We start from the raw sequence: 26,259 nt of genomic DNA on the forward strand, positions 1-26,259 counted from the left end.
TATGCATGCCCACGCAGCGTCTCCTAACAAGCTCTTGACCCCCTTCAAGAACCCATAAGGAGGATGTGTACATGTGTTGTCCAATACATATCCTTAGAGCATTGCTGTGGTACTGCAGCAATGCGCTTGGGTTGTTGCACAGTGGCTATGTAACCTGGCTTGAAATTAGTTTGTTGAAACCCCACACAGTGCACTGCCTGCGACAGGGTGCCCCTCACTGAGGTTTGTCAAGATACTTAATTTAAATTGATTCAGTAAACATCAAGTGATTAAAACTGATATTATGAGAAATTAAGAGACTGTATGTGGCCCTAGGTAAGGCCTCATTACAATACATTACATTATTTAGCAGACACTCTTACCCAGAGCGACTTGCATAGGTTACGGTTCTTTACAATGTTATCCATTTATACAGTTGGATATTTATTGAGGCAATTGTGGGTTAAGTACCTTGCCCAAGGGTACAGCAGCAGTGTCCCAGCGGGGATCGAACCGGCAACTTTTCAGTTGCAAGTCCTGCTGTTATCCCACTAGTTACCCTCAACTATGCAGGTACTGTGTAACACTGTGACAGATGTTGAAGGGGACATGTGAGGCAGGGGAAGCCAGGTGTAAGATACAGAAGGGAAACAGTCAAATGTTCCATATACAATAGGCTCATTTCTAGGACAGAAAAACAGTATAGACTTTTTGGATATTTTGTTTTGTTCTTTTAGAAGCTGAAACAAAAATAAAAATATTTCAGGCTCAAGGAAGTTTGCATGGTTGCCCTTACACCTTATGCACATGCTTTCAGAATAGGAGCCCCTGTGTTAATTCTCAGTCATGGTCCAGAGCAAATTTAAATGACGTTTTGAAATTCCACTGGTAAGAAACAACAACAACAAAAAATAAAGAAATAAGACAGCTCTAGGAGCTGAGGTGGCTATGAAGCAAGCAAAAATGAAATAATAATAAATAATAAATAATAAATTGTACTTCTTTCTTTTTTGGGATGTTGCTTGATGTTTCATCCTTGCATGTAAAAAAGGACCACGCCAAAAAGTGGGCCGTTATCTGTCATTCCAACGGTTTCTTAATTAAACACTGACATACACTGCCACTTTACGGATGTCTCTCTGTGCTTTTTTATGTCTTAATGCCCATTTAAGCCAGCCACTGGAATTGCATGTCTTCCTAATCTTCCTCAGGCCGCCATTACTGTGGAGGTAGCGAGGGCTCCATAGTTAACAAAGACTGTCACACCATGTACCACAGAAAAAAAAAACAGTCTCCATTCCCTCAGTTTCTGACTGTTTGAATGCACCAGCACATGCCATATGAACCAACTAGACAGGGATTGTTTTCCTTTTTTCCACTAGATTTGCAGAGTGAAGTATATGCTGTAGATCAAAATGGTGGACAATAACTTTGCAACTAATTGACCTCAGCCTTAAGAAAGGCTACAACATACAAAAGCCTAATAGCCTGACTGCCTTGAATGTTTATAGTTGAGATGGTGCAACATAAACTATAAGAATCAGCCAGGGAGATGTTTGGCTTGTTGTTAACGGATGTAAGTGTTGAAAATAAAGCCTTTGGGGGGGGGGGGGGGGGGTGACGACATCCTATTTTGGCACAGCATACAGGAAACAGCAAGCATTTTTGGGTGGGGAACAGAGGGTGCTTGCCACTTGGAACTGCTAGGTGAGTGAGATAGTGAAGGATTGTGGGTATCTCACCTGGGTTTGGGTAGACCTCTGAAATAAAGGCCTTTGTTGAATTATTCCTGTGACAGTATACCCACAAACAATAATATAGATTCACTCTGTGTCTGTCTCTGGTTTTCTCTGAGAGGGCAAACTGGTACAACAGGGGACCACAGATTGTATTTCTTTGATGAAATAGATGATTATTTCCGGGGTGAAACTGTTGTATATGTTCTACAAGGTAGGCAACAATCTACTAGTTCTGCAATAAGTAGGCTCTAAATGGGGTACTATGCAAAGTAAATGAATGTCATTACATAGAACTCTCGTACTAAGGTTAAATGCCAACCCTTTGTATTTTTGTTATGGGGTAGGTCAAAATGTCTCTCTCATGCTGTCTCAGTCTATTTCTCTTTGTTTTCTTATCCTTTCATTTCCTTACAAGATGGGTTTTCCTTGCCTGTGCCAGTGCTAAGACATTACCACAGAGGGCCTGATGACACCCTTTTAAAATTTTGATCAGCAACCCACCTTCTCTGACTTATTCAATAGAATGGTTGAGGAAGTCAACCACTAATTGTGCAACCTGGTGTCATTCTTAAATGGGAGGACACCTTGCCTGTAAAGTGAAACTAATCCTAATTTGACAAAGGCAGCATTTTATACTGTTCTCTTCTCTTTGGTCTTTTCTTTAGTGCAGGCAGTGATCTCATTGTTGCGGACCACAGCCACTCTGTTGCGGTGGTAGAGAGCGGCTGTTGAAGGCGTAGACAGGAAGTGAGCCCAAGCTCACACAGGAAGTGTGCATATATAGGCAACAGAGGAGTACATCTTAAGGAAGATGAGGCACCATCTCAGTTTTTTCTACAAAAAAACACTTTCCTCTTTTTAAAATCTGATTTCAAAAGGAAATGTGTTGTACAATGTATGTCATATAGAGAGGCATGTAAAAATATGGTTTTGAATTAGTAGAATGTGTTGAATGTGTGCAGCTTTTAATAACAGATAAAGAAAATGAAAGAGAGTGAAAACATGAAAGATCATGCAACAGTCACCCTGAGAGTCTACAAAACTGTATGTTTCTTTTTACTCAAGAATTTTAGTCATACCCCATGTAGGGGTTTGGCTTTTTGCTCATCCTGCACGAAATATGAAGTTTTTTTTGTGTTCTGAAAAGCATTTGTTTAGCTGGGAGGAAGTGAGCCTGCTGAACTTTCAGAGGCTTGAGGTTTTGGTGGAAAGACAATGCTCTGGAAAGCTCCATGAGCACAAGCATGCCCTTACTCTTGCCACAAAAAGGGCAAACTTCACATCATTAAGCTTTGAACAAGAACAACAACCAAAAAAAGTTTATTATGAGCGCCAAGTTGCCTTCTTCTGTGACATGTAGAACCAGAATTTCCAATACCTGGCTAGATGATTGTTGCCAGACACTGGTTGCCAGGTCCCTGAAAGGTGAGTACTTATTATTTCCTCCCTGTGGCACGCGAGGTGTTTGGTTCCCCTTCATTGTCCCTGTCAGTTTGATGCACTAACACACAGGGTGGGGGGTATTTGATGTTACGCCCAATGACAACACAGAAATCTGGCAGAGCAAGTGCTGGTGCACCATGGCATTGTTGACATGTTTGTGGTAACTGTAGATGTAGGATGACTAGATTGGATTGACACAGAAGCAAAGTATTGAATTGAGCAACCCGTTTGATACAGCTACCTCACACTCAAATCACAGCTACAGCTGCTATAAATAATTGCACATGAAGTTTGATAAAGCTTCTGATTAAATTCCAAAAAGAAGGGGGCCCACTTTCAGCCGTTTGCTTTGAATTAGAAAAAGCATTCTAGTAATTCTGTATCTATGAACGTAACTTTGCCTCTTGGGTGAAACGTATCACAGGACATGTCTCAGTAAACAGTATAGTTTCATTGCCAAAGGACATAAGTATTACACATGAGCTCTAAGTAGATAGTTAGCTGTGTTTCTGCATGAAAGCACAGAACATTCAGTTATTTGGCCTATGACTGAAGATCATTAGATGAACATAGATAATATATGCTGTTACGTATGATTGGAACTCAAAGTACAGCATTATAACTTTTTACATAACATTTTGATGCACATCAAATTGCAAACACGATGAGTTTCATTCCTAATTTTGAACTCTGTGGCATTTTGTTTCGAACTTTAATGTAGAACATTACATTACATTGCATTACGCCATTTAGCAGACACTCTTACCCAGAGCGACTTCCAAATAGAACAAACACAAGCTTCATCTTGAGTCATTTTGAGATTTTGGTAAATGATACATTTGATGCAAAATGATAATGACTATAATAATGACTAAACCAGTGGACCAGCAAACCACAATAGGTTCAAGCCCAAGGTGAACAAAGTTATTTGTTGTATTTGTGTTATTGAACAAAGTTCTCCTTCCACTACAGACTGAAAACACTTCTGCTCAGACTGCATCTTAATCCAACTAACCCCAAAGTTTAAACCTGTATGTTATATCACATGGTACGTACGAATTGTTTCTGTTCTCACCCTAGCCTTCTTGCATGTACTTCTTTAAGTCAATCTGGGTAAGAGTGTCTGCTATAAGTGAATAAGGGGAAATGTAGATGTATTAAAATTCATAACCAATATGGCTGCAGTAAAGGCTAGTTTTTACTAGAGTAGGTTGCATGTTGATGTCTTTCATACTTTTTTTCTGTTTCTGTAATACTGTTTTGGAATCACAAATTGAACATCAGGCATGTTACCCCAGGACAACCTCTGCTCTCACACACACAGAAGCCCTGAAGCAACGCGAAAGCAATCCTCTGACACAATCACATGCAGCTAATGACTATTTGTACTGCAAGTCACACGGTGCACCACAGTGAGGTGGACCCTTTTTCACACAGAATAAGGTGTGTGTGAAAAAGACATATGTAGCCTTCCTCCTCAGTCTGACCAGGATCTCCTGTGTCAGATGGGTTCTCAAAATACAGGCATGAAGTCATCGCTGTATGAACATGTTTCCACCATGGTCCAAATGCAGCTTTATCTCACACTGTAAAGTATATGGCTTTACAATGCTTGGTTGTGCCTGTGTGTCACACTGTGTCTTTATTTAGCTCCCACCAGCTCTGTTACAATCTGGTGATTCTTCACAGGGGTGTTTTATGAATGAGACACTTAGAGCAATACACTGATGTCATGTAAGACGATGTAAGATGACTCTGAGAAATGTAGGTGTCAAACGTGTAAGCTGCCATGGTCGGCTGTTCATCTTGCGCTAATGATTTTTTTTGTACATTTTTGCCTTTTTCCCACATTCTCTACATTGTAAATGATACTCAAGAAATAGCCTCAGTTACAGTACTGACAGCCAACCAATCAGGTTTCCCCAAATCTATTTTGCCTTGTTATGTTACAGAAGACACAACTAGACACCATGTTACTACCTGCTATAGCTAGGAGGTCCTTGTCACTAATAAACTCATTGAACCTTTTAGTAGTTCAAGTCATGCACTTACACCTGAATGATGCAAGGACAACCTGCAACTTTCAATGCAAAGTATCAAGAAGGAGACATCTTAGTTATGACAGATACAGTACTGTATGTTGAATATTGCTGTATAATGATGGAAATCATCTGTGGAGCTATAGAGAGGGTCAGGGCAGTAAAATACAGGACTCACTTTGATTTGGCCGTCCAAAATGTTTTGACTTTTATAAGAAATATATGATCAGGTTCAAGTATCAACTTAGACTGAACATGAGTAAATAATGCTATAGAGTATAAATATATTCAGTACTGTATGGTGATTTAGAAAGCTTTATTTTAATTATTACTCAGAAACTATGGAACTATGCTATATCTACAACACACTACTGGAGCTTTGCTTAGCTGCTCCATGTGAGTACTGCGTTGGCCAAAGTTGACCAAAAGTTGACGAAGTTGACTAAACAACGCCTCAGTTAGGAACCGAACCCACAACCCTCTGTCTCTAAAGCCATCATGTGCTCCACATTTCGGCCCAAGCTGGCCTTTGGGAAGGGGATGGGGGGCAGGAGTTGTAACAGAACTTACCTCAGGAGTTAAGAATGTCCTGCTGCCATGACTGAGAGGGTTCACCTATGCTAAATAGTGTTTACCTGTCTGCTGCTGTTTGTTTAGCTGTCACCACATCTGTCAGCAATACACACACACAGCCAGAGCCCTTTTCACCGGGAACAACAGACTCCCTGTGAGTAAGAATCTCTATGACCAAGTGCACTGATATCCCACATTGTGTGTGTGAGACAGTATGCTCCCACTGACGGAACTGCTGACAGCGGCAGCAAAAAGAGAAGGAGGTGGGAGGCAGGAAACACCCAAGTCGGCACTGTTGTTTGTGTTATTCATGTTTATCATCACTTTAGAGAAACACTGACATTGATTTGGGGACAAAAAAATAAACCTATAAAATTTTCCATCTAAAGCTTTCAGTGTGATACTAATCATAGGTGGTAAACCGGGTACTACTAGAGCCCATTTGTTTTCTGATCAGAGGAGCGTTAGTGCATCCACACACTAAAACATTTGGCATTGGGGCTTCTACGTTCATTTGGCATGTAGTACCAGTTAGGCATTGCCATAAATGTCCCGCACTTAACTACACTAATACTGGAGAAGTTGTGCTGAAAAAAACACCAGTGTGAAACAACTCAGAATCAAACATTCTGTTTTTATCCTTAGTGCTATCACATTGATACAACATCAGGCCCTGTTGTGATAATGCAACAAGCTCACCTGACCTCCTGTCAATGAGGGTATTATAGACCACCATTATAGACCACATACAGGAGAATAAGCCGATGTTGGCTGTTCAAATCAAAGTAAAATCTTTCACCAGTGTGAAAAAAGTGAATCACAGAATCACAGATCAAACAGATATTGAACTGTAATATTTTAATAAAATATTTATTCTTCTTACATTTACAGGTTGTAATTATTTTTAAAAAATGCATGTATTTAACAAAGGGAGAGCAAGAGTTTTCAACAGTAACACCCACAGTGTCATTGTCTTTCCCATCTCCCCTCTACATTCATAATAATGAGGATATCATGACTCAAGCTGTGGTGCAAGTCTAGAAACAGGCATCTACTGTTTCCAGTACTCTCCCTGAGCTCTGACCTAGAATCATACATATGCAAGCATTGCCCACATACACACGTACAGACACACACAGGTACAAACAAAACGCACACAAACACACACATATGTTAAATCAAGCGCCCACTAAAACCCAAAAACACTAACATACACAGAGCTTGACTAGAATAAACAATTTTGTGACTCCAGGTCACCTTCAGCAAAGCTGGATTAACAATGGAGAAGCAAAATGCCATACATCTTATTTTAGAATATTCATCTGAACTCTTACAGATGCAAATAGAGGTACACTTTATTACAAAAAAATAGATTTTTTGGCAAATTTATTGTCTAATAAAAATTAATCAATTTTTCCAGTGTGTCACCATAATGTGTTATTATCCGTTATTGTCAATGAGCTTGAAATAGAGGGGAGAAAACATATCCCCCTTTACACATCCAACCTTTCGTCAAATCATCTGTAGATATGTCCAAATGATGCACCATTTCTTGAAGAATGCTGTTGCTACAAGCAGCTCAGCTAATTAACTGCTTGATTGTTAATCAAGGAAAACTAATGAAAGCAGGATGACTAATACTACCCATTTAAAGGTGAATATATTCCTGCCTCCTTTAGTTTGAGCTCATCAACCATCACAGGTTATTACAGTATTTGCATGCAGTGCAGTGCCACCTGTGAGGGACTGCACTTTGGCATAGTTACTGCAGCTGTCCGTTGTCATTCAGTAGCTCACACTTATATGTACAGATCACTCCTCCCCCACCCCACCTTTATCAAACCTCTCTACTCAGATATGTTATGTACAGATGTCCATTTTTTTTACTTTCAGTCACATACATATGCCTTTCTTTCACTCTTGCCTTCCACACTTGTTTCACTCTCTTGTACACTCATCCTGAGCAATCCCATCCTGAGCACAGCTAATCCTCTACCCTGTAAAAGAACTTTGGTCCTCTTGCATAAAGGACAATACAAGATAAGGAAATGGAAAAAAAAAAACTATTGCCAATTAAATCAAGAACATACTGAACTGAGGACCCAAGGCACAGGTCACTATTAGTCTACTTCTCTTTCCTGAGTCTTTGAGAACTCTGGCTATTTCTAGTCTCGGAAAAAAAATAAACTGGTGTTAGAACGACTCCCACTTCCCATGTCTTCAGCAGGACAATGAAAGGGCACTGGGCAGAGGAAAGTGGGTTGAAGCTCGGAGCAGCTGAGGTTAATGGCCTCTTCTCTCTCAGACTCAGCCACTGAGAACCTGTCATCATGGAACCCCGTGAACCGGGGCGTGGCAGTTTGCGGGTGCTAAGGCGGAAAGAGGAGACTGATTGGCTCCCCTTTATTTATCTTATACAGTTTCATATTTCATATTTCCCCCTTTAAATTACCAGGAAAGCCAACCAAGAACTCACTTATCTTTTATAGTGATGATTTCGGGAAACAGAGAGGGCAGGAATGGCATAGCCAATCAGCTACAGAGGAATCAGTGGCCAGACACAGAAAGTCCCTTGTGGGGCCTTTACTGTCTGTTTGGTCACCTTCTGTCCACGTGCACCAGACACACCATACAAAATCCTCTGTATGTGTTTGCTCCATCGTGCTACAAGATGAGCTCAAGCACTGAGGCCGAGCCCCATGTGGTACACCCATCCAACGAACCAACCCCTGCCACCTACAGGAGACGCAGTGGCACTGCATCTGGGAGAAAAGATCTGTGTTGTTTCACGGGAGAGCACCATGGAGTTTGAATAGGCTTTTTTGTTTGCCCCCCTTCCACTCTATAAAGACAATTGTGGGTGTGTGTCTTTAAAAAAGAACATTCAGAAAAAAAAGATCACAGATGTCAGTGTTTGCAGTGGGATCATCAGCGTGGTGAGGGGGAACCTGAGGGATGGGCGGAGCTTAACAGAGAGAGAAGCGGCGTGAGTTGATGTTCATCTTAGTGAGGCCCAAGTGCTTGAGAGGGGTGGAGAGGGCAAAGGCGGCCTTCATCGGGATGTCGCACAGCAAGTCCGACTCCTCCCCACACTCCTCCAGCTCGTAGGTGGCATCGTCCAGCATCTCCTTGTGACGGTGGCACACTTGCTCGACCTTCAGGCGGTGGATCTCTGCCCGCAGGCGAATTAGCTGCCGGGCCAGACGGTTGTCCTGCAGCTGCATCTCCCTCTGGAGAAGAATGGAGAGACAGGGAGGCAGGTGTCAGAGTCCAAAAAATCTACGGCATGAGTTGCACCTATGCGTTACACACCCAGAGCCCCAAAATACCACATTACATTACATTCATCACACAATACAAAACACACACAAAACATGAGAAATGTACGGGTGTTCTTCTTCCTTTATGTTTGTGATACCTTTCCCGAATTATTCTCTACAAATCACTGCATGACCAACCAACTTCTTTTTCCCATCATGCCCCTCTGCTTCCTTTCTACTGACAGTGAAAAGGGCCACCTTTTACACCACATGACATCATCTTATCTGATACAGTTTATCTTGCTCCACATCTGAGATTTTCACAGTCGCAATCCATGTTGGCTCTTCTGCTCACACAGCGGCTCATTATGAGATTCAATCCTATGATGCACCGAGTCCAGCGCTCTCAGCACTGTTGCACACTGCGGCCCTTCTCTCCATTCTAATCTGCGGCCGTAACACTGAGGGGGTCAAGCATGCATGTGATAAAGGGATAATCTCAAGTGTTTGTTTTGCAACAGATAATCCCATTGTGTATGTGAAAAGTACTTCCAGTTGACACTGACCGTAATCTGTATCGCCGTCACATACAGATTATCATTATCATAATGAATTTTTTTTTTCAGAGATCACAGCAGATGATACACACAGAAAAAAAGGCCAAAAAGATCAAAGATTTTTTTTCTCATAGATATTTATTCATTTCTGCTTCCCACTGCACAGCCACAAGGAATGTGCAAACAGAAGTTCTGCTATCATCTCACCATTCCTCACTCATATGGCTATGCTCCTGTGTTGTGTTAGAGAACCACCTCCACCGCTATGGAAAGTACAAGTGTTTATTCTCTTTCCATCCATCTTCATAGCTGAGTGATTAGATAGACTTGGCCTGGGTGGTTATCAAGACAACACCAAAACAAAGACCACTGAGCCACAGTGAGATTTCACACATGCCAAATGCACCAGCATATCTACAGAGAGATGGGATTCTCTCTTGTGAAAGTCCAATGAAATTTGTGAGGACAAAAATACTATTTAACATTTAGCCATTTAGCAGACATTCTTAGAGCTACTTACATAAAATACAAAATGTATCAAATAAAGCTGCAGGAACAACGGAACAATCTAAGCAAAACTGATCACATGTACCAGTCTCTGAAACAGTGCTGTGATAACTAGTGTTACTGTAACTACAATGTGCAACTGTAAAAATAGTAAGTGCAATACATAAGTGCTTACATTCAACCATGCAGTGCAACATACCTTCTGGTAATATAAAGACTACTCAAATAAAGGAGAGATGAGATGTAATTGGGTGGGTAAGCAAAGATGCAGTTTTCACTCTGCAATAAATATCTGGGCAACACTTTCCATGAAGATATCACTGCTCAGTGGACTACTTATCAAATGTCTTTTCAGTGCTTGTAGAACATTTTTAGACGTATTCTGCATTAATTGACATGTTTTGCAGTGCGTACCCTGAAGTCATTTGGAGATGTTTATATGTTTAGAACAATCACTTACATAATCGCTGATGTTGGTTTGATAAATGCTGAGGTTTACTGCTATAATATGTAGCCAATATTTCACGCGCTAGGCATCCGTATATTATCATCATTCGTCATAAATTACCAGGGATTTGGGTACCTGTGTAGTTTGTTTTCGCTCTGCACGTTCGATATTATGCGGTTGTGCATTGAAACATTAGCATATGATTCTCTCTTTGGAGCGTGATTTCAGTTCTTATGCACCATGCAAATGCAGGGAGAGGAATCAACAGTTCACAGTGCAGGTGCTCTGCCAAAAATAGAACCCATGACATTTAAAAACCATCACACGTATAAAGGCATACAATCTCACTGTCAAATGCAACAGGTGAGACAAGGGGTATGATTGTTTTAGCACAGACTAGACGTCAGCCTTCCAATATGCGGCAAACAAATTGGTTTGCAGTTGGTTCACAAAACCACATCAGACCACGCAAATGTATAGTATTTGAACAAAAGACAAAGTATATTTTATTTCGCACAAACATTAAATACGTTCTGTTTGTATAAAAACCTCACAAAGGCGTTCTTCCGTTACTTCCAGTTACTCACTATCGATTTATTCCATGTCTTATTGTTATTGGCACACTTTGGTATGTACTTTAGCCGTGCAATTGACAACAGCACGCGCAATATGTGCAAAATGGGACATACTGCTGTACTATTGCTGTACTCACCAGTTCCTTCCTTAACCAGTCCAATGCATCGTCCAGGGTGTCAAAGCCACAGATGTTCCGTACTTCCCGGTCTGAATCCCCGTCCCCTAAAACTTGGAGCGGGTTCGCATCGTTCTCTGCCGTTTCAGTCGGGCTGCTCTGGGTCGTCGCCTCCTCTTTCCACGGTCGGCTTTGCAACCTCTCCTTCCACTCCAGGTACGACGGCCGACGGGTCTGCAGCTTCAGCTTTTCGGTTAGCGCCTTGACGCTGTCCAAATCTTCGGTCTCCCCGTCAGAGTCTTCCTCGCCCCCTAATTCTTTAAACTCCATTGCCGGAGCGGTCAACATATCGCAGCTCTTGCGTGCGGTTGGTTTCGGTGGAATGTCAGCTGAAAATCCCCGGTTACCGCAGTATCTCTTCCACAGTGCGCGAAGATCCTAAACGCTGCGCCTGGTGCTCTGCGACAGCGTGCAAGGAGATTCCCATTATTTTATAGTGTTGATACCGAACAGAAGTGACCGCCCCTATTTCTGTTTCGAACACGAGAGAGGGAGTGGAGTTAACGTTGCTACATAAGTATTGTTAAGTGTCAACTCTCCACTTAGTGGCCATTCCAGCTAATAACCACGTGTCCGCTGTAAACACCGTGGCACGCTATTCAGAAAGCTTACAATCAACATTTAATTGGTTACTGTTGTGATTTCCCTCGCGAGTAAATGTTTAATAAAAATAGTTTAAACAACTGCGGTTTAATATAGTGACATAGTTCCACCCCATGAAGTAGATTTTATAATGTTTGGAGTGTTCAGTAAGATGTCTTTTTTGCTTGGTATTGAATTGGTTTACCCGCGTAATATTTCTTAGATAAGATATAATCTCTTCATAAACAAGTTGAGTTGGCGCTGTGTCGGCACTACATGCGTGTAGTAGGCTAAATGGTTCGAGGGTAGATGGTAAAGGTAACACTTTGGTATGACTTTTAGCTTTAGTTTGCTATAGTCTTCAAAAGTCAGTGCCCTGTTCTCTGTGGAAAATGCTGTTTCTTTCAATCGTCTCATAAATGTCATAATGTCCCCCGTAATCGACACCAAAGTAGCTCGGGTCCCTTTCTGACAGTCAAAGAGCATGGTGTGAGAAAATGATTTGTTGTATAAGAGCTATTAATATTTATCGGTAGAATCAGTTCATGTATCGTGTAAGCTGTTATATATTAATAGGCACTTTGCACATTACATTTACCTTCATAAGTTACACCTGTAATGTCTTAGTTTTGTGGACGCCAAGCCGGTGACAGGCCCACAGTCGTATGTATGAGATTGAAACATGTGTGGGTACAGTGTGGTGATCGAGGCTTCACGGCCACAGGGAATGCGCAGTTAAACTTCACTTTGAAAGACTGCAGCTGCTATGTATTTATCGCGTGTGCTTGGCCCCACCTGCTGGTGTTCTTGAATGCATATTTATTTCATTTTACTGTATTATAGCGACTACTTATCAAATGGCTAAAACATGCTAGTACAATATATGACGGCGGTAATAAATAGGCTACTTCTGAATTCATGGTTTTATACGAGTAAGAATAAATACATTCTTTTTCTCATTCAGAATTGTACGGCCTTTTTGTTGATTCAATTTAGATACCCAGGGAAATTAAAGGATGATTATAGGCCTACATTGTGCATCTAAAATGCATTTTAATATATGCATAATAAAAACAAACAAAAAAGTAAAACTGCAAAAATCACCGTTAATCACTGGATGAAGTAGTGTATGAGTGAATGCAATCCCGTTCAAATATCCTGTAATTTAACAACTGTACATGTGTCATTTCATCTTTGCTTCCAAGAAAAGTTTGACTTCCTTCTGTTCTGTCATTCAGCTCTTTTGTGTGCATTGTTATTAGGGGTTGGATAGAAAGGAAAAATTTGCAGCCGCTCAGTATTTCTGTGAAACGACAGTTTCCGACTTCCTTTTGTAAAATCATAAGAAAACGAAAGCAAGAATGACTTGCCCCCCCCCCTCCAGACCTTCGCAGCTGCATGCTTTCTCCGCTACAGCTTGTGAACAGCCCGGACTAATTACTGGAACGTTTACAAGGCTTGCGACGTGTACTGTGCTTTTAGAAGTGATTGTAGGCCTATTTAGATTTAATTACGTTTCGCTACTTCAAAATATGTAGACCGGTCCATTTATTGTCGTGTTTTTAAGCTGTGTCTTGTGAAAGTAGCGGAGGGCTTGTGTGCCAGTGATTTGTCCACCACGCACCACTAGCTCGGACAAACTACCATCGCGTTCCTCTATGCTTCGCTTGACTTGTTCCGTCGCTTCGCGCAGAAGTGATGGAGTTTTCGGAGCACATAAAGACTGCTAATGTAGAAGACGTGATCCTTACACAGCCCTTCCACCCGCCGGTGAAAGGGACGCTGTGTGTGACCGGCCACCACCTCCTGTTCTCTGGCAGGGATGGGGACAGTTCCGCACAACTTCTTCTGCTTCTGAGAAACATCGATGCCATTGAGAAAAGGCAAGTAGAGCCACGGTCAGAGGAGGGGGTGGTCCAAGTTTTGATCTTAAGTTGCAAAGTTGTTATTAACAGCCGTTTTTAAAATACAGTGTGTTTCGTGCTTTCTGAACGTCTGCTACCACTAATAACCTAGTTGATTTATATACCCTTCCTCTCTATTATTGATATAGTCTTCGATAGCTAATGAAGGCAGTGTTGTTATGCACAGCATATGCTTATTTTTTGGTTTCATATTATTTAAACGTATTAGATCATATCCCTACATTGAAAACACTTCACGTATGTAAAACAAATAGCAGAATTATACCACAAACATTGCACATATTTCAAAGTCATAGATTGTAGGCTACCAGATACACGTACACCTTGCTGAACGTTGTATATCTGATATATCTGCCCTTGGCAAACAAGGAAGTTACACGTAAGACGTGAATTATAGAATATAGTATTCTGGTCGAAGTGCTCAGAATGTCCTGTCTTGATTGTTGTAATGCGTGTGTGATCGTTTTATGGAAAAATACATAACGTTAGACAACCTTTAATAGAGCGCTTAAAATAACGTGGTTCCACATAATGCACACATTCATTTGTATTATTAAAGCATGAGGCTTAAATATTTGATATCTTGTGCATGGACATGGACCCTAGTAAACCACTGCACTATTGACTATTGAAATTACTGCTGTTAGGGTTTTGCTATCGGTGCAGGTGCTGGGTTCGTATTCTGATAGAGTAACTTTGTAGGGTCGAGTCTGACAGAGTTTATCGGAAAGAAATGTTCGCAGACCCTGACCTGTCAAGCGCTGTGCCAGAATATACGTGGCCACCTGCCCTCTCCAGATAATAGAGGGCTGAACCAGAAACTTCAGAAACAGGATTCATCCGTGCAGTGTTTCCTGTTAGGGATTACTCTCGTGCGGGATGCCACTGTGACCGACTTGGCGTGCGCACTGATAGTTTATAAACGCCAGTGGAGTAAAGCGAAGATATCTTTGCGTTTAGATAAAACCTTCACATCTTAGCACATCATCAACTTTTTTATGTTTTACATTTTTACACACATTTATTTTAATTATTTACATTTTCCAGTGTTTGTAACGCACAAGGAAGAATCTAAGGTGTCATTACGTCAGTGTCGCCCTAACTGTCAACTCCCTAACTGTCACTCCGCTTGTGAAAGATGAGGTGAATGTGCGTTTCTCTAACTCGGAGATACTAACCCTGTCTTTGCCCTCCTCATTATCAGCGTTGAAAACCTGGTGGGATGTTCAGGCCTCGGCTCTAGGAGTTCAGGCCAGAGTGAAAGGTTTGATATGAAAAGTGTGAGCTCTGTGCTGCTTTGCCCATCCACCTCCAGGCTGGCAACAGCCATGCTTTGACAGCAAGCCCACTGCGCATTGCCACCTGCTCATTGGTACTGCTTGCGCTTATGATAGCAATGAGGCACAAATGTGTAAGCATACAAACATTTAAACACACGTGTGATGTGGAAAACCATAACGTGGACTAAAACAGCCAAAACTTTCATCTGTATCTATTGTTTCTGCTGTGTCAAAGAGTCCATTTCCTGCTCCCTACCCCCACCCCCTCGGGCAGTACATACCAGTACCTACTCTAAACATGATTTTTTTTTTCTTGTGTAAGAGATACTGCGTTTGTTTTCACTGAAGGGGGTGGGATGTATTATTTTTTCCAGTTCTCTGTCCCCCCCCCCCCCCCCCCCCCCCCCCCCCAGGAGTAGAATAGCAGGTCTCGCTGTTGATAGCAGAAAAGGGCATGCTCACCCTGCGATTGTATATCACATTAACGCACAGGAATTTGGCCCACATGTCTGGCTGCATTGGCCTCTTCCCTTTTGTTTTTCCTGCTGTACTGCTTGTTTCACTTGTACCAGGAATCCCCTGCACGCGAAGTGGAAACCTTACGATGCATTGTGTTGCGTGAAAGGGCAGGCATGGTGGTTACCTGAGCATGTGTATGCTTTATATGTAGGTCCACCGGTTCTTCTGGGACGATTACCATCAAGTGCAAGGATCTGCACATCCTGCAGCTGGATGTCCCAGGCATGGAAGAGTGCCTGAACATCGCCAGCTCCATTGAGGTATGAGGGTTAGGCGTTTCGCTTTCCCTTGCAGTGCAGTGTTGCGATAAGTGCGAGTGGCTTGTAAACAGACCGTTATGGGATCAAAACCCTGAGGGGATGTACTTATGAGGATAGATGCTTTTAAGAGTAGTGTGACAGGTGTAGTATATGATGCCTCCTTACAGCTATTTTAGGCATCCTAAAGGAGGATGCAATCTGTTGATATAATGTGTTGAACCAACAGGCATAACAAAGAACACTGTAACTTAATATTCTCCATCTCCTCTTCATTCTCCCTCTCTCCCCCCCATCTCCCTCCTCCTTCATCTCTCCATCCCTCTCTGTGCAGGCGCTGTCCTCCCTGGAGACTGTGACAGAGATGTATCCATTTTTCTACAGGCCTTCATTTCTCAGTCTGCAGGGCCAATGGGGGCTATCACCAGCGGAGCAGGACTTCGCACAGATAAAGGCTCTTGTAAGCTCACAGACACACAGATCACAGATAACGGCTTTTGCAGTTTTTTCCTACTGGGTTGTGAAATGCTTGTAATCCTTCCTTTGCAAGTTCTAAGAATGATTGCAATCAGATGCCACCCCACCAGAGTAAAAGTGATGTGAAAATAAAAGTTTGTCCAATCCACAGCTAGTGCTAACAAACAAATTGATTATGCTCTATGAAATCTAATTCTCCACATGTAGCCTGAGAGTCCCTGTCACAACTTGTAGCCCAGGCTTATGTGGAAAACCCATCAGGAAGTTCTCTGTGTGAGAAGAGGAAGTGCAGGGAGATTCTGCAGGGGAGAAGAAAATGAAGGGGTGGGCACACAAGCTGTTATGAATGATGGTTCATCCACAAGACAATGTGAGGAGGAAGGTGTAGGAAACACAGCAACAGCAACAACAACAGCAATGGAGGAAAGCATCACCTAGATGACAGCATCAGGATACAGATGGTTAAACATAGCCCTGTTGAGCTGCAACAAGCATTGCTTAAATAGTTCAGTGTAGTCTTACAAGCTGTCTGCTTTCCTGAGATCTGGAGCCAGTGGATTATTTGCTCAATATACAGTAGTGGAGACAAATTAGACCACTACAGCTACCGAGGCATCTGTGTGAACCATTGTCCCCAGTCAGGGGAAGGGTTTCTGCAGTATTATTAATGCCTGAACACTGGCCTTCCTTACTCCTTACTCAGTATCTTGAGTAATGGACAAATGCGTTTTCTTCCAAATCACCACACTACTGGCCATATTTACACCCTGTACACCCAAATTAATCAACACATCCACCGAAAAAACAAACGAAAATGATTAGCATCCTTTATTGATTTTAAGAAAGTATTCAATCTGTCAAGAGAATTTACACTATAAGCTCCTTCAAATTGGTATAAATGGTAAAGTCTATGACCTAATGAAATTGATATGTGTCAACAATAAATGTGGAGTAAATGAACTGATCTCTCCACACTATTAATGTAAATGGGCTAGCAATATTACTGGAACAATCTTCAGCCTCTGACCTCACCCTAAAAAACAAGTTATTTTTTTTCTCTGTGCAGATGACCTGGTGCTGCTGTTACCTACTGAACACAGGCTACAGCAGCATCTGGACCTGCTGGAGCAATACTGTGGGAACTGGGCCTTGACAGTAAATGTTAAAGAGTAAAAAATAATGATCTTCCAAAAAGAAGCCTGGATCTCAGGACAGCAGACACATCCGTGCTCTATGAAACACCACACTAGAGCTCAGAAACCATTGATCTGGCAGTGAATACACTTAAAGAAAGGCCCAGAGATCTTTCTATAAAATATTTTAAAAAATCACCAAGTCAATTTATCAGTTAGAATCTGGTCTAAAATGATTGACAGTGCCCATTGTTTTATATAGAATTGAAGCACAACTACTTTAGATGCGACAAACTTTACTTAACATGAAAAAAAGATGCCAACAAATGTGTGCAGGGCAGAATTAGGCAGATTTCCACTGATTATAAGTGTTAGCTAAGGGCTGCAATTTCAGGTACTTAAAACCCAAGAACTGAAGCCTAAAGATGAGCCCCTCAATCAGTCGGTACTGAGACTTATTAACCATGTAACATTAACCAGTCTCAGACCAACACTGCTTTGCAGATTAAAATAAACCAAATTGTAAAACAAGCTAAAATACTGGCAACACTGGAATAAACAAACCAGAACAAAAAATAAATTTAAATTGTTATATGGTCCTAAAAAGAGCTTACAGATTGTCTTAACACTTTGCCACTGTTCAGGATATGAAAGCAGAGACTTATGAAGTGCAGGGTTAGTGACCATATCCTAGCCATTCAGTCTAGCTGGCAGGCACAAAAAAATCATGGTTAACAAAAGAGGAAAGATTATGTGGTCACCGTATAACAGGTGAGGTTGAAACAGGGATGCACTTTCTCCTTAAATGTAAAAAATTCAAAGATATAAGGACAAGATCTACTAGAATCATTCCTAATTTTAAAGAATTCAATGGCACAGAAAAGTTAACCGTCATTCTAGGAAAGGAACGGACAGCAACACTTGCAGCATGATTTGTGTCAACATGCCATAATTGGAGGGACAGTGGCTGGCCAATATCCATACTGTTTGATTTATTTTCTTTTTATCTCCTTCACTGCTAATCTGTTTATTCATGTTACACACCTGATTGTAAGAATGATTTCTTTGGCAATAGTGTCATCATTGCTGCTGAGTATAGCTGCTCCGCAGCTCCTTATGCAGAGTTTTTGTGAGTCACGTCAGTGTAAATGTGAATTTTTTGTAAACACAACACCACTACTGACCCTACATGGGCCTGCCTGGTGTGTGTATTCAGGCATTCTGGTGTTTCGGCTTTGCAATCATTCCTCTCTCTGTGGGACTGTAGCCCTTGGTAATGTCACTGGAAAATTCCACTATAAATCTTTTTAGGATGTTCCAGAAAGGCCATGTCCCTTCTCTTCAGTGCACAGTATCAGGCACTATTACAGGTCTGTAGCAGATGTTTAGAGAGTGGGTTACAGTTGCCGGGGTAGGGCTGAATGCAGATTGCTGTGGTTGTACAGTTGCTCTGACCTTTCTCTCCCTCTTGCATCCCCATTGTGCAGAGTGATAGGTGGAGACTGAGTGAAGTGAACAGGGACTACTTCGTGTGTCCTTCCTACCCCCCCGCCGTCATTGTCCCACGGTCCATTGATGATGAGACTCTGGCCAAATCTGCCAAGTTCCGACAGGGCGGCCGCTTCCCTGTTCTTTGCTACTACCACAGGGAGAATGGCAAGGTGAGAAATCTCACACACACATTTATACACGCTCGCACGTATACACGCTCACACAGATGTTACAGTCTGGTCTGACGTGCGGTTTGGCATCAGATTTTCTGAATTCTAGTTTTATGTTTGTGTTTCATCTTTGTATAACATTGTCGTTCATTTGAAATGTGTTCAAGCCCAGAAAAGGTCTCATTCAAACCAAATCACCATTCCTTAAATGTGAAACACAAAGGCAAGTCAGGTTTTGCTTGTGATCAGTTTCCTGGCCATGGTATAGGTCTCAGGGTGTAACTGGACTTCTGGGTATGACATTAGAACCTACAGTTCTCTCTCCAGCCCTGCCCTGCCCAAAGCTTGCATTGTTTCACCTGGCCCTACATAGTGAAAAGATTCTCCTCATTCCCTTTGTAACAAGGTGGGTGGGGCCAGAACAATATCCACAACATCATCATGCGGGAACGCTCTTATGAAACAGATAAGGAAATTCCCCAGAATCTTAAGGCTTACACAAAGAAGATGTACTGCTGTTGGATAAAGGGTAGCCATCCCTCCTCCTCCACTCTCTAACAGTAAATCACCCTTTCACACATCGTCAGAAGCACTCCTCACAATCCCATGAGAGAACCATTGTTAACCTCTTCTCTGGACACTGTAGACAAAGTAAAGCAACTGTGCTTCATACATTATCAAAGTATAGAACTACAGACCAGCCTGCACTGTAGATCTCATAGTGGATGTGTGTTTAACCTTTTCTGCAATTTCAGGTGATACTACCGGCTGTATTGAGCTTGCTTTTTTCTGTTTGTAGTCTGGACTTGTATTTACTAATACAAAGTAAAGTAAAGTAACTACAGATATGGGTGTCTGCCAAGTAAACAAAATAAATAATTAGCCGTATGCACAGAGCAGCAAGACAGATGTATTGACCAGCAACGATCTACAGGTCTGAAAAATTCATAGTCTAAGAACATAGAGATCTAGAGACCAGAGGCAAGGTGCTTCCCTTAGGAGAGCAGCAGACCACTGCTTTGGCTTTGAGTCTGTGACCTGTACTAACCTTATCTGCAACTCCATCTGTCACATCACAGAGATTGTGATTCTGGCCAGTTCCACTCCCTCCACATCTCTGAAACAACAGAGGCTGATTGCCCGTAAGGCTTAACAGGCCATCTCCCCTGGCGTTTGGCTTATTGACTCAGCATTCTGTGTGGATTTATGTGGAATTCCTTGGATTCTCAGTGGATATTGCTCTTTGAATGGTGATATTCTCCCCAATAAGAAGATAATGAGTTCCTTGTGGCACTGCAGAATCAGTGACACAATGGCAGAATCACTCACAGACTAACAGACTAACCTTGTTTAATGATCCCATTGAAAATTTGCATTGAGAGTGTGCTGTTGTTGTTGTGACTGATATATGCATGTGCATTTACAGATGGTAGCAGGTCAAGTGCTTTTTGTGTTAGCTTATGTAGTAGGATATGCGTCAGGTTAATTGAATGTGTCCGATATTCAATCAATTACTGAAGGATACTGGACCAAAATCCCACCACTTCTCCTACACACACACACACACACACCACCCTCTCCTGAGTGTTCTCTTACACTCTGTGGCTGTATGTCCTGTCTCCTAGGTGATCATGCGCAGCAGCCAGCCTTTGCCAGGAGCCAATAGGAAGCGATGTAAGGAGGATGAGCTCCTCCTACAGGCAGTGATTGATGGCTCAGAGCTTGGTTACATCATTGACACACGCTCTGCTCAGCTGGCCCAACAGGCCCGGATGACAGGGGGAGGGTTTGAGTCCAAATCAAACTACACCTCCTGGAAGAGGCTGCACCGTAACTTGGAGAGGTGTGTGTGTGTGTGTAGGTGTATGTGTGTAGGGGTTGTCTGTTGCCTGTTGGAGTTGTTGTTGTTTTCAAGACAGTCCTGTAAAGCGTCATTTCTCAGTCTGCTCGGTATGCTCTCAAACCTGTTCTACCGCACTTTGATTAGTGTTAGTCAGATGCCTAAAATGTAACAAAGTTCTCTAGACATTTATTTGATTGCTAGAACACACATACAGTTGCAGCAAATAGGCACCAGAAATTTCAGTTGTTCACATTTCCCAATAGGTCCAATAGAACTCACTGCCTGAAAGGGTGCAGATCTCTGTGTGACTTCAAGGCTAACTGTGCAGTCTGTTTTACTCTGCCTCTGTCTGGGCTGAGCCTGCATCTAGATACACCTGACCAGGCTTGTCTGAGCCTAAATTGATTGGTGTGTGTGTGTGTGTGTGTGTGTATGGGGGGGGGGGGGTTGCTGACAGGTGGTGACAGCTAAGCAAACAGAAGGGCACAGGTAAACACTAGTAAACACAGGTAAAACCTCTCAGTTGTGCCAGTGGGACATTGTTCACTCTTTTACTTCCGCTAGGGGGAAGGTGTTGCAGGAGAGTCTGATTAAACTGACGGAGGCCTGCAGTGACCAGTCCCACAACATGGACCGCTGGCTCAGCAAACTAGAGAATTCCAAGTGGCTGTCTCATGTCAACAGCGTTCTGGCTACAGCGGGGCTGCTGGCAGAATGTGTGGAGAGGTGAGGAAGGGTCCCAGTGCTGCACACCCCCTAAACACAGTTCTGGTTCATCCAACAGAATTACCATACAGCCCGGAATACAAGTTTAAGATGGTTATGGCCTCGGGCTGAGTGATTGTGTCACTGATCCTGCCTCCCTAACTTTACCTATGCAGTAGAAACATCACCCATACTATTTTTATAGTAAAATACAGAGTGGTACACATACATCATATTTAGTCCTTTGGTTTACACTCTTATCCAGAATGATTTAGAAAGTTAAGGTAGAAAAATGCAAGGCCACAAGACCAACAGTACATCCGGAGAGGAGCAGAGCACATGTGAATATGTGACAGTTCACCAAACAGTGCTATAAAAACCTTCAGATATTTTACAAATGTATAGGAATAATGTGAATGAATTTGATGTGTCAAGCTGGGATGTGCATTGAGATATGTGGAGCACTGCTGGAGACTAGGGGGTGTAGTGTGGTATTTTAAATATGAATGGTGCTTTAAACTTAAAATGTATTTTGTTCTTCTTTTTTGTCTTGCGCATTGTGCTGTATTCTGTGTGCTGTCGTGTTGTTCTGTGTCTTGTTGTGCCGTGTGTTGCTGTGTTGCGTGCACTGTGTTGTATTGCTGCTGTGCACCCAGAGAGGGATGCTCAGTACTAGTCCATGGCTCCGATGGCACGGACACCACCCTGCTGCTCACCACTCTGGCCCAACTCATCCTGGACCCCCAATGCCGAACACTGCGGGGCTTCCTGGCATTGCTGGAGAGGGAGTGGGTACAGGTGAGCAACCTAAACACCTACCTGCACACTCATACCTCACCCCTGCTCTCTAAGATTCTGTGGGCTGTACTTTAAATCTCATATATACCTGACTATTTAATCACCTCCCATGTCTCTCCAATAACCTATTTATCCTATACCTTTACGTACCTGGCGGTGTTTTTCACTGATAAGTTGGTATTGTTGAGAAATTTCTTTTTGCAAGTAGGTTTTTTCGGTAACTATATACAGTGTATTGTTTAATGTTATTTATGCTACACACATTGTAATGGCCTAGTAAAAAAAAAAAGTGTCGTGATAAACCAAATTGATATGAAGGCAGTCTCTGTGTCCTCTCTCGCCCAGGCGGGTCACCCATTCCAGCAACGCTGTGCCCACTCAGCACATTCACATGCCCGTCTGAAGCAGGAGTCACCCATCTTCCTGCTGCTCCTCGACTGCGTTTGGCAGCTGGAGAGACAGTTCCCCCTGGCACTGGAGTTTGGGGAGCCCCTCCTGCTGCAGCTGGCCCAGGATGCCTATGCCTCAGACTTTGGCACTTTCCTCTGCAACAGTGACAAGGAGAGGTGAGAGGAGGGAGACTCTCCCTGCACTTTACGGCTTTTGGGGACTACTCCAGCTGATCTGGGCTATCCTCAGTACCCTGCACCATTATTCTGCCATTATGGTGCAAAATGATTGCCTGTGTGGTGCTGTCGTCACCTGTGTCCATGCGCACGGTTATTGGCCGCAGCAGCTTTTGGGTAAGATTCACAGCTGTTTACCAGGTATTGAGGTGCTGTGAGTAAAACAGCAGGTTGCGTCTGATCCTGCTCCCCCCTGACCCAGAGCTGTCAAAGGTCGGAGTCTCTGCGCCTACAAAAAATGTAACCCTTCTTTTCTTGTTGACTCTCCCTTGATTCTGTTGCGATTTGCAATATGCAGTTCTCCTTTTTGTCACAGGATGTCAGCAGAGAGTAAGACCATGTACTCTCTCGCCTTCACCTTCTATCACTCTTTCTACCCCTCCCCTGTTTTCTGTTCCTCCCTTTTCTCCCCCACGTGCATCCCTTCGCCCTCTCCTGCTCCTCCTCTTTCTCTCTTTCTCTCTCTCTCTGTATCTGTCTCGTTTAAGGTGTGCTCTGGGGGTGAAAGAGAAGACCCACTGCCTGTTCCAGTTCCTCTGCAGGCCCAGTGAGAGAGACAGATTCATTAACCCCTTGTACCAGCCCACAGAGCTAGCCATCTGGCCTTCTGTCCAGCCTCCGTCCCTTCAGCTATGGCAAGGTAGGTGGGCGACCAGATGACAACCAGTAACATCCCTTGAGTCTTGAGTCACTTGAGTCATCCTTTTACTTGTAGGTCACTTTCATCATCACAGCTAGTTTGAGATATGACATTAGTAGCATCTCTTGGGAGATTCAAGTTTCAGCGATGTGTGAGAAGTTGAATGATGTCAGAATCATTTGCCTGCTTGGATTTATCCAGAGATTGCCTTTAATCACTTGATTATGTTAGAACTTCACACACATTCTCACCAGAGCATTCTGTGAAGCCCTTGTTTTGGGGTACAGGGACATGAAAGTCGAGTATCCCTATTTCACACAGTCAGCTGGCTGAGACTCGTGTGTGTGTGTCTGTGTCTGTGTGTGTGCGTGCGCGCATGTGTGTGTTTTCAGGGCTGTTTTTCAGGTGGACACAGAGCGGCCAGTACCTTCAGGAAGCGAGAGAGGAGATCCGTAACCTGGTGATGCAGTGCTGCAGACGGGGCTGTGGGCAGAGTGCGGTGCAGCTGGAGGCTGACAGCTCCATCCCCTCCTCTGGGGTGGTGGACTGCTGAGTCAAAACTCTCACTGCCGTCCCCAACAGAGACTCCTGCCGAACTGTAGGGTGGGTAGGGGGTCAGGGTTCCTCACGTCACACATAATTCAAGCTTCAGTGTGGTGTGATTACATTGTGTGTAGCAGGATTTCCAATGAATCGGAGAGAGTAGACTTGCTTTATTTGATCAATGTTCATGCCAGTGTGTTTGAGGAATGGCAGCATTCATTAGATCAATAAAAAGGATTGCTGTTCCGATATTTAACTTAAAATCAGTATTAATGGAGAAAGGTGTACAGTGCTTTTGTCCATTAACTGTCAAATATGGTGTGTGAACTTACAGTGGCAAAATGGCATGTGCATTTAATATCATTGTTTTGTATATTTTATTGAAATGATTGAAGTGGCTCTCTGTTTGCTTGTATCATAAATATTTGCTTTTGTGTATTACCTTGTTGCTTGGGTTGAATTTTAAAATATGAGTGTAATTTTGTTACGATGTTATCTTTTACCCTAAAATACTTCTCATTCTGTTCATAATGTGGCATACTTTATTTTCATCATTGGTTATGAATAGTGTGATTAAAAAGTTGTCAAGTTATTCCGCAGCACTTTTGTGTCGCATTCTGGCAGAGTTTCATAATAAAGAACGTTACTTGAAATCTGAGTGACTGACTGATTGACTAATTGATGTAACGACAAATATTAAAGAGATTTAGGCGAAAATGATGAACAAGAAAATGTATTTAGTCTGCAGCAAGTTAAAAGCGATGCAAATCAACAGAATGCACGAATGCAGAATGGGCACGACCTCCAGTGTTAAAGGTACCCACTTTGCGTGTAGGTTTTCAAGAACTTTTGTGAGGCTATTGCTCCAGGCGCTTCATCTTGAAACAGTGTGTATTTATCTTTTGTTAACCAACTGCGCCTCTACTGCCTAAATATGTAGTAGTCTAAGCAATTCACTGAAAGAAGACCGCTAACATTTGTTTCAACTACATGCTCTACTCTCTCAAAAGCAAAGCTCAGCTAAACCACCACATACAATACAATCCCATTGCGAGCCCCTAGTCAGCATGTTTGCGCACATGTATGGCTGTGAAAACTGGGCAATGTAGTTTTGCACAGTGGTATTGCAATTGTCAAAGGTAACAGGCAAACTACGTGTCCCAGCATACCATTCGTGTACCAATTGTCTACCCAATGGTTGTTCGGTCCGCTCAGTCGGTAACCAATCGGAAAGTAATCTTTTAATTCTAACGGTTAAATACCTCGAAATCCCCTTTATCAGCGCAATTTGCCCTAAGTTTACTATAGGGATTTACCTGTCGGATCTCCTTGCCAAACGCGGTTAAAGCTGTCAAGGATTGGAGGCTTTCAGCAGGTCACAGGTAAATAAGCGCTCTTTTAACTTTAAAATTTTATTTAACTTGCTGAATATATGTAGTACTGACAACAGTTTACCGTGAATCGTTCGAGAGGTTACACTTGTTCAGTTCCGCTACGCACTTTTAGCAGATAAAACACAGTAATCAAATGGCTATTTGGATCAGTAATTGTTTGGTAATAGGTACACCTATATTCACGTATGCCTCAACCAGCAGAACAGGTCGGCAAAATGAATAAATAATAAATAGTAAAACTGAATAAATAGTAAAACTCAAATCATATCTTAAAATGGGAAGTATGCAAGTCTCAGTGGTGTACATGTTATCATTGAAAGTCGTGTGTAATGTGTCCAGATCTTGATTTGATTTGCCGAACCAAGGTACATGCAATGTCGATGGATGTTGGTGTTTCAGAACTACTTTTACGGTTTTATCATGACCATTTACTCTTTAAACTATAATCATTAATTTTGTTGAGATAGAGACCGATCCCACGAACTCAAAATTAGACTGACATGACATCCCTCCCCCTTTTAGAAACTGCCCTCGTCTCCCCTCGTTGGTGCACCTCTTTCTAGGGGGGCCGCGGCTCGTC

At 42.5% G+C, this 26,259-nt stretch overlaps 2 protein-coding genes across 2 annotated transcripts; one reads left to right on the top strand and one right to left on the bottom strand.

Moving 5' to 3' along the window:
- Window positions 1-7,195: 7,195 nt before the first annotated feature.
- On the bottom strand, window positions 7,196-11,688 carry fam167b (family with sequence similarity 167 member B). The gene is made up of 2 exons (XM_036542503.1): window positions 11,258-11,688; window positions 7,196-9,003 (listed from the first exon to the last, which is right to left on the bottom strand). Exons 1-2 carry the CDS (start codon window positions 11,582-11,584, stop codon window positions 8,740-8,742), a joined length of 591 nt encoding a protein of 196 aa, XP_036398396.1. The 5' UTR covers window positions 11,585-11,688; the 3' UTR covers window positions 7,196-8,739.
- Window positions 11,689-13,299: 1,611 nt separating this feature from the next.
- On the top strand, window positions 13,300-24,345 carry zgc:154055 (uncharacterized protein LOC556036 homolog). Its single transcript, XM_036542768.1, has 11 exons — window positions 13,300-13,761; window positions 15,008-15,067; window positions 15,754-15,862; window positions 16,194-16,319; window positions 18,957-19,130; window positions 20,756-20,973; window positions 21,538-21,699; window positions 22,335-22,476; window positions 22,822-23,042; window positions 23,591-23,742; window positions 24,135-24,345. Exons 1-11 carry the CDS (start codon window positions 13,577-13,579, stop codon window positions 24,293-24,295), a joined length of 1,710 nt encoding a protein of 569 aa, XP_036398661.1. The 5' UTR covers window positions 13,300-13,576; the 3' UTR covers window positions 24,296-24,345.
- Window positions 24,346-26,259: the final 1,914 nt, after the last annotated feature.

Source organism: Megalops cyprinoides, chromosome 12 (genome assembly GCF_013368585.1).
Source record: "Megalops cyprinoides isolate fMegCyp1 chromosome 12, fMegCyp1.pri, whole genome shotgun sequence".
NCBI lineage: Eukaryota > Metazoa > Chordata > Actinopteri > Elopiformes > Megalopidae > Megalops > Megalops cyprinoides.

Bases quoted from the DNA above. Each gene is read 5' to 3' on its own strand.
- fam167b (XM_036542503.1), bottom strand. From the start codon at position 11,584: ATGTTGACCGCTCCGGCAATGGAGTTTAAAGAATTAGGGGGCGAGGAA. The intron at 9,004-11,257 runs GTGAGTACAGCA...ATTCTTCTCCAG, and splicing joins ACTGGTTAAGGAAGGAACTG to AGGGAGATGCAGCTGCAGGA.
- zgc:154055 (XM_036542768.1), top strand. From the start codon at position 13,577: ATGGAGTTTTCGGAGCACATAAAGACTGCTAATGTAGAAGACGTGATC. The intron at 15,863-16,193 runs GTATGAGGGTTA...CTCTCTGTGCAG, and splicing joins ACATCGCCAGCTCCATTGAG to GCGCTGTCCTCCCTGGAGAC. The intron at 16,320-18,956 runs GTAAGCTCACAG...CCCATTGTGCAG, and splicing joins TCGCACAGATAAAGGCTCTT to AGTGATAGGTGGAGACTGAG.